Below are 11919 nucleotides of genomic sequence, written 5' to 3'. Positions count from 1 at the left end.
CAGGCTCAATTTGAAGCTCTTTAAACAGCAGCTGAACGTTAGCACAGTTAGCATGCTAACGTTAGCATCTCATCGATGTAATGACCTCAGGGCAGATAATGTGTGCTAACATGGTTTGTTGAATAAACTAGTAGACTTCCCACATTACATTTCAAACAGATGATTATGAAGATGTGTTATTAAGCGTAATATCATCAGCTCCTATAAAGGTTTGTTTATGCTTCCATTGTGGATGGTGTCAGCTGACCACAGTTCAAGTTGTGTGACTGTATAAATGAAGCCACGTTTAACAGGGTTTATAGTTTTAGGTTATACTAGATCCACCTCAGAATGTCTAACTGACCAATTCAAAAACAGTTCACTTTAATCACTGCCCACTGGGCGGTACAAGCCACGGGGCAATGCCCCCAAAGACCAGCAGCCACCACCACAGGGAGAAGGTACTCCAACGGCATACATCTAGTGCAGAACAGCAGCTCCCAGCCAAGGGCGCCCCGGACCCACCTTCTGGTCTGCAGATAGCAGGACAGACGCACCCGGCAGCCGACAGTGACCTCAACCACCGGAACAGCTAGCGCCGCCCCCGAGCAAACAGCATCATCCCGAGGCGTCAAGCAACCCCGCCCCAACCCAAGTACAGACGCCAGCATCCCCCACCCCCACACCGGGGCGGCGGCCCACACACTGTGGGGACCACCCCCAAGGCAACCAGGAGACGAGACAAGCACCAAGCCACACCCGAAGGGAAAAGGCACCCCCACGCCCCGCCAGGCCGACACCGGTGCTCCCCATCCAACCTTTGTGTATATACGTGAGTGGTGCAATAGCTCTGGGGGGTGGAGGTGGTGGTCGTACCCTCCGGGGGGTGGTTTGTTTAAGTGTGATTAAAATTGGAGGGATTGGTAGGGCAAAATGAGGTGGGAGTGCCGCCCCTGTGTCACTACTTATGGGTGTATGGTACACCAAGTGAGTGGGCCAGACCAGCTGGGAGTGAAGTGTCCAGGTAGGAGGCCCGTCTGGTGTGAGCTCGGCCGGAGAGGGTAGATGGCGCAGACGGGCACACGGCACCGCTGGCCCCAGGAACCCCGTCGAGCAGCACAGCTGGAGACCCACCCCCCTGACGAGAGAGGACGCCATCTAACATGGACCGACAAGCAGGCGAACCCAAGCGCCCCCAGCCAGGCACCGCTACCCCACACCAATGACGTTAGCAGAAAGTAACTCTCCAAACACTGTAATTTAGTAGAAAACTGATGTTTTGTTTTGTTGGATAAATCCACTCTTAAAACAGTGAACCTTTAGAAAACAATTTATTTCAGTTTTTACAAATATTATTTCATTATTTATTTACCCAACTCCAAAATACAAGTAACTTTATTATTAAGTAAAGCACAGCAAGTCACAATATAGAGCGAGTGGTTCCCTTTTCATTGCACTGGTTTAAACCTGAACAGCTTCTTTACATCAACATTCACTGACATTTAACACGTGTCACATTGTGGATAAAACACAGTACACAACAACATGGTTAGAAAAAACAACAATACCACCACCTTTGATATAAACTGTAATCAGTTAGAAAATAACTATTCAATGTGCCTTTAGACATCAGTAACTCCCTTTACTTTGTGCAACCTCCAAGAAAACATCTAAACTCTAAGGTTTGGCATTAAAACAGGAATTATTCCTATTGGCTGATCAGAAACAGTGACATCAACAAATCTGATGTGTATTATTTATTGACTCTAAAACCTGCAGCCAAACCTCAGCCACAGAGACTCACAGTGGGCGGAGTCAGACACTCATGTGACTTGGTACAATCCTGATCAAAGCTTGTGATTGGATGAAAGTTTTATCTTTTTGATAAAAAAAAAAACTTGGAAATTCAGCTTTGAAACCACAGAAGTGGACGTGCATGTGTTTTAAACAGTAACAGCTTGGTTTACATTCATCTACATATGCTGGTGTGTGTGTGTGTGTGTGTGTGTGTGTGTGTTTCAGAAGCGTAGGTGTGGGTGCTGATTGAGCGACACAGTAGCTCCTCCTCCGTGGGCTCCTGGACTTGGTCCCTGGACACAAATCAGGACGTTCAGACCCATGTGGACAGACTCAGCACAGGTAGGAAGCAGGAACTGACCTGAACATGAGCTGAACAGACGTCTCATATCTGATCCTCTCCACATCTGTCACAGAACAGCTGTGGCTCCGGTCCCACTTAAATATGAAGTTCTGTTTGGAAATAAAGACGTCAGCACTTATTCAGGACTGACTCAGCAGATTTACTCGGCTACAGATGTGTCTGAATATTTCCTCCTATCTTCTTTCATATCCACTCCATGGATGAGGTCATGGGGTTAAGTAATGGTGTCAGGAATAGGAATGTTACGATATTGACGATATTGGGACACTGCCTCAATATCGTTATGTCATGGTATAAAATAATGAGCCGCTGCAATAAAAAACAAGTTTTGTGTTGGAGGTAATGACTGTAAAAAGAATGGATGAGCACACTCACAGGGAAGTGAAGCTTTCATGGTTAGAGCTCCCCCTGCTGACTGGCTGCAGTATAGGTCATAAACCCCACCTCCTCAATGATAACAGATGGGATTTGTGTCAAACTGTAAACATAAACTCTGCTGTGATCAATAGTTATTATCACCTACATTGTGTTCAAGTGATCATTTTTCTGTGAACTCTGTTTTAAATCAGTTATTTGAGGTTGAAAAACGGGATTTGACGTCATATATGACAATGATTGACAGCCTCGGGTCTTGCGTAGCTCTCGTTGTGAATAGCAGTTACGTTGTGAAGAAAAGCTGAGTCGCCATTTTACTTTTCTGTTCAGTTTTTTGAGCTACTACTATTGGTACTAACCTCTGATCATCTGAACAAATGTTGGTAGAATTTCCCGTGGGAAAGATACTTATGTTCTTGGTGTAGCTGGGCTGCGTAACTCATCCGAACAGTACTAAATGGGCGGGGTGTGTTACCAGGGCTCCTCCCACCGGACCCTACTACGCAGACTCTGGCTCCAAATTATGTCAAATTTGCAAGATGGAAAGTGCCGTATTTTGGCTTTAAGAACGTTGAGTGGGAGGAGCTACAGTGCACGCCCACTGGTTTGCTGTAACGACTGTTTCAGAGTAAACTACAAGTCCCATAATGCATTGGGGTGTGGTCATAGGTTACAGGCGGTTGAACCAACGACGTGGTGCGACAGCGCGAGGTCAGGTTAAAGGAAACATGGCGGATGGTAGAAACAGAGGAGTTTGTAGAACCTGTGAATGATGAGTGGAAAAGATAGACAATATGTAAACACTGCTAGTGTACCGTGTGCTACTCTTCTAGAAATACAAAACAAAAAAGTTTGAGGATTGAGTCAAACAAACAATCCAGTCTGGTTTAAAACTCTAAAGGAAACATTTAGAACCAAAGTCCCTCAGAGACGTTGGTCAGTTACACACCTTTACAGTTGGATACTTTAAATACTCAGATTACTCCTAACCTCAAATGTTGACTTAGTTCTTTCTCTAGAAAACCTAAAATTAATCTGTTTCTATACCTGAGTGTTCCTGGCTCTATTAGAATGTATCTGTTACTAGGCAGTATTCAGTTTATAATGTCATAAATATAAACATATGACAATAAATATAGTGAACAGACAATTTCTCAATGGTCATCATTCACAAAAAGTATGTGTATGCAGTAATATATGTAATTATTGTTTTTTTTCCCAGAGGGAAACCATCTGCACCAAATCTTTAGTTTATTGTAATAATGCATTTGCAAATTGTTCAATATAAAACAATAAATAAAAATCTAAATACTTGTTTTTGTTAGCATTGCTGCTAACTGTGAGCCTTTCTGTGAAACCGTGAGTTTTCCTACATTATTGCAATAACTATCACACCGTGAGTTTAATACCGTGTTAATACTGAGCCGTGAAATCTAGATATCATACATTGTTAGTTAGGAGACTTCCTAAAGGAGTTAAGGAAAGACATCACATTGTTTTGACAATGAGACACATTTTCACTGGATGACGTAATAATAATAATAATAATAATAATAATAACAATAACAATAAGGTAAGGTTAGTGACGTCTGCCGTGGTGATAAAACTGAACATTTCCTAAAATAAACTAAAAGCACATTTCTAACACTTTCCACTGTAATGTCATAAATCACAGGTTTAAATGTAAATGTAAATCAAAGGAAACGAGGTTACCATGGCTACGAGGAACTAAAGGTAAACTAAAATAACGTCACATAGAGAATGGTTGATCACACTCACCTTCTACTCATTAATCAATATTAATACAGAATAAGTAGGATTTTATGAAAAAGTTCCATTAATGTCAGATATAGGTCTACATAACGTTGTAGACATACACATGTAGATCCACACAAAGCATTCCTAGGTTAATGAAATATTTTAATAAAACATATTGTTTCCGTGAACACTTTGATGAGCAGGTCCCTTTAAATGTTGTCACTGCAATGAATTGTGGGTCATCATTATGTGGTCTCCTTTGGTAAAGGATGTATTAGTGTTTCCTTGGCTAAAGGAGGTTATCAGAGGATAGGAAAGGAGATAGGAGGAACTATTAGGATGGGAGCAGAGAGTTCTTTAGCGTATTGATTTAATGATGTCATATTTTGTCTCTACATCATCAACAACTGCAGCAGATGAAGGAAGTTTTTACCTTTGACTGAAGATGTGGGAGTGAGTCCACTCCAAGAAGGAAACGCATTTAAAGGAGAAAAATAAGCCTCATTAGGACACCAGCTTAGAGCAGACATGTACAACTGGCGGCCCGGGTCCCACATGTGGCCCTCAGTCTAAATTTGTGTAGCCCTCAAATGGAATGCACAAAAGGATTTATAAAACACACAAAATGAGAGTAAAATACACAAAGGGGCAACACAAATACACAAAATGACACTGAAGGAAAAATATACAAAATAACAACAAAAAATACACAAAGAGAAAAAAACCAAAATGCCTCAAAAAAACTTCATGAATTACAGAAAATATACAAAACTACATAAAATCAAAGAAATATATACAAAATTATGTCAAAAATACATGAAACAACAAATAGATTTAACAAAAACACATAAAATGACTCCAAAAATACAAATGAACTTTTGTCTATGTATTAATGCTCAAATTGGCCATATTTCCAAATGCTGACATAAATGTTGATAATGTGGCCCTAAGGATCAGACACACTGTGATAAAGGTTTCCCATCCTGGGTGTGGATCAATCAATTCAATCAATCAATCAATCAATCAATCAATCATCTTTGTTAATGAAGCACTTTTTGTACAAACGAATGTAATCTTTTATTCTTCCTGAGTTTTATCTTTAAATCTATAAAGTCTTTTTGGGACTTTGTAATGTTTTTGTTGGAGTTATTTTGGATTACTTAAAAAACATTTGAATTGTTTTCATTCGTACAGTAGACCTCGGACTTAATTAAAAAAAATGAATAAAATTTTTTTTTAAAAAAGACAACATGACTACAGATGAATAAATCCTACATAAAAAGGACGGTTCAGAACAACCTAAGAATGTTTGACCAGAGAGACAAGCTTTGATGTCAATTTTCGGTGTACAAAACAGGGGACGGACCTAGATAAGCAAACTGCTTCTCTCGTCTCCTTTTTCGGCATGTACAAAAAAAAAAAATGTAAAAAAAAAGTGAATGTAACCACGTCGAACATAAACTGAATAAATAAAAAAAAATAAATGTGTTTTTTTAAGTGTTATTTTGCATGGATGCTATATTTATTTGGATATGATACAGTGATTTAAAATTACTTCTAATTTTAATAACTCATTTGCATATAAAGTTTCTATCTTTTAGCTTAAGTTCCTGTTGAAAAGTTGCCAGAAATTTTACGCCCTTTGCAACCGTACTGATATACTGTATACACTCATACATTAGGAGTCATTTATTCAATCATCATTTTCTCCTTACCCCACGGGCCCATTTGGAGGTTTTAAAGGGCTGGATTTGGCCCCGGGTCTTGAGTTTCACACGTGTTGTAGAGCAGGGGTTCTCAACTGGACCCACATTTTCCCACGGTAATTAAATCACGACTCACTTTTTTTTTAGAATTCAACCAACCAAATTTAGTTTTAAAAATATATATATATCACATATTTGATCGTGTGTGTGTATAATGTGTATATGTGTATAATATGTGTGTGTATAATGTGTATGATATGTGTGTGTGTTAATATGTACAGTGGGGCAAAAAAGTATTTAGTCAGCCACCAATTGTGCAAGTTCTCCCACTTAAAATGATGACAGAGGTCTGTAATTTTCATCATATACACTTCAACTGTGAGAGACAGAATGTGAAAAAAAATCCAGGAATTCACATTGTAGGATTTTTAAAGAATTTATTTGTAAATTATGTGGAAAATAAGTATTTGGTCACTTCAAACAAGCCAGATTTGTGTCTCTAACAGACCTGTAAGTTCTTCTTTAAGAGGCTCCTCCTCCACTCGTTACCTGTATTAATGGAACCTGTTTGAACTGGTTATCAGTATAAAACACACCTGTCCACAACCTCAAACAGTCACACTCCAAACTCCACTATGGCCAAGACCAAAGAGCTGTCAAAGGACACCAGGAAAAGAATTGTAGACCTGCACCAGACTGGGAAGAGTGAATCTACAATAGGTAAACAGCTTGGTGTGAAAAATCAACTGGGGAGCAATTATCAGAAAATGGAAGACATACAAGACACTGATAATCTCCCTCATCTGGGGCTCCACGCAAGATCTCATCCCGTGGGGTCAAAATGATCATGAGAACGGTGAGCAAAAATCCCAGAACCACACGGGGGACCTGGTGAATGACCTGCAGAGAGGGGACCAAAGTAACAAAGGTTACCATCAGTAACACACTACGCCACCAGGGAATCAAATCCTGCAGTGCCAGACGTGTCCCCCTGCTTAAGCCAGTGCATGTCCAGGCCCGTCTGAAGTTTGCCAGAGAGCACATGGATGATACAGCAGAGGATTGGGAGAATGTCATGTGGTCAGATGAAACCAAAGTAGAACTTTTGGTATAAACTCAACTCGTCGTGTTTGGAGGACGAAGAATACTGAGTTGCATCCCAAGAACACCATACCTACTGTGAAGCATGGGGGTGGAAACATCATGCTTTGGGGCTGTTTTTCTGCTAAGGGGACAGGACGACTGATCCGTGTTAAGGAAAGAATGATGGGGCCATGTATCGTGAGATTTGAGCCAAAACCTCCTTCCATCAGTGAGAGCTTTGAAGATGAAACGTGGCTGGGTCTTCCAGCATGACAATGATCCCAAACACACCGCCCGGGCAACGAAGGAGTGGCTCCGTAAGAAGCATTTGAAAGTCCTGGAGTGGCCTAGCCAGTCTCCAGACCTCAACCCCATAGAAAATCTGTGGAGAGAGGATTGAAAGTCCGTGTTGCTCGGCGACAGCCCAAAAACATCACTGCTCTCGAGAAGATCTGCATGGAGGAATGGGCCAAAATACCAGCTACTGTGTGTGCAAACCTGGTAAAGACCTATAGTAATCCTTTGACCTCTGTTGTTGCCAACAAAGGTTATATTACAAAGTATTGAGTTGAATTTTGTTATTGACCAAATACTTATTTTCCACCATAATTTACAAATAAATTCTTTAAAAATCCTACAATGTGAATTCCTGGATGTGTGTGTGTATATATGTGTGTGTGTGTGTGTAAAATATGTGCGTGTGTGTATAATGTGCATAATATGTGTGTGTGTGTGTATAATGTGTGTGTGTATAATGTGTATAATATGTGTGTGTGTGTATAATGTGTATAATATGTGTGTGTGTGTGTGTGTGTATAATATGTGTGTGTATAAAGTGTAAAATATGTGTGTGTGTGTGTGTGTGTGTGTGTGTGTATAATGTGTATAATGTGTATAATATGTGTGTGTGTGTATAATGTGTATAATATGTGTGTGTGTGTGTGTGTGTATAATATGTGTGTGTATAAAGTGTAAAATATGTGTGTGTGTGTGTATAATATGTGTGTGTGTGTGTATAATGTGTATAATGTGTGCGTGTGTGTATAATGTGTATAATATGTGTGTGTGTGTATAATGTGTGTGTGTGTATAATGTGTATAATATGTGTGTGTGTGTATAATGTGTATAATATGTGTGTGTGTGTACAATGTGTATAATATGTGTGTGTGTGTATAATGTGTATAATATGTGTGTGTGTGTGTACAATGTGTATAATATGTGTGTGTGTGTACAATGTGTATAATATGTGTGTGTGTATAATGTGTAAAATATGTGTGTGTGTGTATAATGTGTATAATATGTGCGTGTGTGTATAATATGTGTGTGTGTATAATGTGTATAATATGTGTGTGTGTGTATAATGTGTATAATGTGTGTGTGTGTATAATGTGTATAATATGTGTGTGTGTGTGTATAATGTGTATAATATGTGTGTGTGTGTGTATAATATGTGTAATATGTGTGTGTGTGTGTATAATGTGTATAATATGTGCGTGTGTGTATAATATGTGTGTGTGTATAATGTGTATAATGTGTGTGTGTATAATATGTGTGTGTGTGTGTGTATAATGTGTATAATGTGTGTGTGTGTGTGTACTGACCTCCAGGATCAGCGCTACAAACAGGTTGACCCACATGACAGAGGAAGTGAGCCACCAACACACAAAGTAAACCCTGGACCACCTGAAAAACAGGATGATGAAGAAGATGAAGATGATGATGAAGATGAAGATGAAGATGATGATGAAGATGATGATGAGTAATTAACTACAGTAACTCGTTCTTACTCTGAGGTGTATTTGCTGTAAGCGTCCATGAAGGGCCTGCCAGTTGTTGACGACCATGATGTTGTAGAGAGAAGACGGCCGCCTGAAAAACACAGAAATAAGAGATCATTATTATTATTATATTATATATAATTATGTTTGTAAAGTGTTGATTAAAGTCTATAATGAGGTGAACTCACAGCAAAGTCATCAAAGTTATTGGGCCAGTATCCCAGCTGCTCATACGTCCCACAGACTAAGGTGGAGTTAGAGCTGGAGTTGTCTGAGACGACACTGAAACAACACATTATTATTATTATTATTATTATATTATTCTTATTATTATTATTATTATTATTATTTCATCAACAGTCACTCTATAACTAAATCTATGTCCTAGTTTGGATTTCTTCTCTTTTAATCTGGTTTCTATTTTCATTTCCTACCTCATCTCTGGGTGAGGTTTGATGGCCCCTTCAAACAGCCAGATCCCAAACACAGCAAACACGTAGTAGACCACCTGCACATAAAGCAGCATAGACCACTAGTCTGGGATGTCTGAGGAACTCACAGGAAGTAAGAAAAACAAGAAGAAGAAGAGGAGCTCCACTGACTCAATAACAAATGTTTCACTCACCACCAGGATTCCTGCAAACGCTCTGAGGTTCTTCACCAGGTCCAACAGTGTACTAGCAACCAGCGCCATCAGCTGTGGAACAGAACACATAACAGTAGAAAACATCATTCATACACAAAGGGACAATAAGAAAAGGCCTTTAAAAAAAAAAGAGACAGTAGAAAATCAATCATAAAATAAAATAAAGTGCTTTCCATACATAAAATGCAGGTCTAAGTACTGTTACAAAATTAAAAACACCCACCTCTTACAAAACTCTGTTAAAAAACCCAGTTCGGGTGAGGACCACAGTACAGTGGTTGTTTTTGATTTATTTTATTTGGGCCTCGACTGTGCAGGGCGTGTGTGGCTCCCTTCCCCAGTTAGTCCAAGCTCGTCGTCAGGTTTGGCTGTCCCAGTGAAACTTAATGAAGGCAGTCAGGAGAATGCTGTCCAGTCTCCCGGTGGAACGGGGGGAGATATTTGTCCTGCAGCCCAGAAAGCGCTGGAACAAACCAACACCAGGCGGGTCAGATCAGGTAGAAACTTGCCGGGCTGAGCCAGGTGCCTCCTCCTGATAGACCCCCGGCTGGTAGGCTTAGGGGTCCCCCGGCTGCTTTTCACACCCACGTCCCGCCGACAACCCACTCCACTAGTCATTGTGATGCCCAGTGTCCCGCACAGAGACCAGCCCGGGACTTTCGGGGCTCTGCTCTTCTGCCCCACAGACAATTTCAAGCTCCAGAACCTGTCCGCCCCCCCACTAGGGCCCCGAGGGGCCCAGGGGGTGGTTGAGAGATTGAGGCCTTGGGCTGGTGGTTGGGTATTTTTCGATCAGCAGCTCCAACAGTTGGCTACTCACGCTTCAGACCCGTGGGTGGTTGCCACCCTAACCCATGAGAACAGCTTTAATTCAGCCGCCGGCCCCCGACATCCAGCCGGGTCAAAATGATATCCATCAACGACTTGGCAAAGGTTTTCGCATTAGACCAGGAGTCGTCCGCACTCCTGGCCAAAGGCACCATCGAGTCTGTAGAACCTCTGTCATGTCACAGAGGGTTCTACTCAACATATTTTCTAGTGGCAAAAAAAAAACTGCCGGATTCTGCCCAATCCTAGACTCTCAGAGGGTTGAACAAATAAATTCTTTCCACATGCTAACCACAGCAGATGTCCTGAGAACGATGGCGAATGGGGACTGGTTCACGTTGATGGACCTCAAGGACACGTACTTTTACGTCCCAATCGCACAGCAACACAGGCAGTTTCTGCGCTTCGCATACCACGGCCGTCAAGGAGTTCAGGGTGCTGCCCTTTGGCCTCTCTCTCTCCCCAAGGGTCTTCACAAGGTGTGTGTCTGCAGCCCTTGCACCTCTACAATCTCAGAGCTTGAAGGTTCTCTCGTACTGGACGACTGGCTGATCAGTGTTCTAAGACAAAGAGCGTCTCCTGACCCATGTGGCTCGACTCGGTGCCATCCCAGATCACAAATTTCATTGGGGTTTCATTGAACAGTGTAACAATGACAGCAAAACCCTCCACCCACTGTGTAGACGATATTTTTCACCAGCTCGCCTTATTTGGAAAAGGCCACTGGCTGACCTATGTCTCTTTCCTCCGTCTTTTAGGTAAGCTAATGTGGTCTCAGGGGTAGTTCCTCAGGGCTTGTTGTCACTGCGCCCAGTGCAGAGGAGGCAAAACAGCTTCCATTTAGATGCCAAGCAGCACAGGAGCAAGAAGCTCAAGGTGTCACAGTCGTGTGTCCGCGCCCTGGCTCAGTAGAGGGACAAAGCTTACATGCTCAGCCCTATAGGCTCTGTTCCATCTCGCAGGGGGATTGTCACCACAGACGCATGCCCCTCAGGATGGGGTGTAGTGTGGCAGAGCAGGACGGCCCATGGGCAGTGGCCCATGGAGGACCAAGGTGCACACATTAATGTGTTGGAGCTGCGTGCAGTTCACCTTGCTCTCAGGCACTTCTTGCCACACCTAAGGGACAAGCATTTTTTGTGCACTATATAAATCAAGTCCATTTACCATTTGTGTGGTCAGGCAACATGTCAACAGTGTATCACATAAACCATCAGGGCAATACCATGTCTGCATGGATGCTGAAATTGGCAGAGCTCCTCACATGGGCAGCCCCCCGCTTGATCAGCATACAAGCAATGCATATATCGGGAGAGCAGAACCACCTGGCAGACTTCCTCTCCCATCAAAAACCTCCGTCAGGGTAGTGGCACCTCCACCCGGAGGTAACAAACATTATATGGAGCCTATTCAGCCTATTCCAGACTCTCCTAAGCGTCTGTGCCGACCCAGTTAGATATACTATATCTTTATATAATGAATGCAACAGCGCCATCTACTCGCCTCCAGTACAAGAACAGATAAAACTGTTTTGACTGGTATACAAGGCGGGATGAGGACCCAATGTACTGCCTTGTGCCAACTATTCTGGACTTCTCCAGTCCC

At 41.9% G+C, this 11919-nt stretch overlaps 1 protein-coding gene across 1 annotated transcript in view; it reads right to left on the bottom strand.

Annotated features, from left to right (window-relative positions):
* Nucleotides 1-1293: 1293 nt before the first annotated feature.
* tpcn2 (two pore segment channel 2) overlaps nt 1294-11919 on the bottom strand; it is a 43206-nt gene continuing 32580 nt past the window's right edge. Inside the window, 11 exon segments of the mRNA XM_028441162.1 lie at nt 1294-2029; nt 2032-2069; nt 2138-2229; nt 8664-8745; nt 8850-8881; nt 8883-8919; nt 8921-8931; nt 9029-9128; nt 9275-9348; nt 9466-9537; nt 9961-10207. Of these exon segments, the coding sequence (XP_028296963.1) occupies nt 1998-2029; nt 2032-2069; nt 2138-2229; nt 8664-8745; nt 8850-8881; nt 8883-8919; nt 8921-8931; nt 9029-9128; nt 9275-9348; nt 9466-9537; nt 9961-10207 (817 nt within the window). The 3' untranslated portion in view covers nt 1294-1997.

The sequence above is a fragment of the Gouania willdenowi genome, chromosome 3, assembly GCF_900634775.1.
Source record: "Gouania willdenowi chromosome 3, fGouWil2.1, whole genome shotgun sequence".
NCBI lineage: Eukaryota > Metazoa > Chordata > Actinopteri > Blenniiformes > Gobiesocidae > Gouania > Gouania willdenowi.
This window is presented reverse-complemented; position numbering and strand designations above follow the sequence as displayed.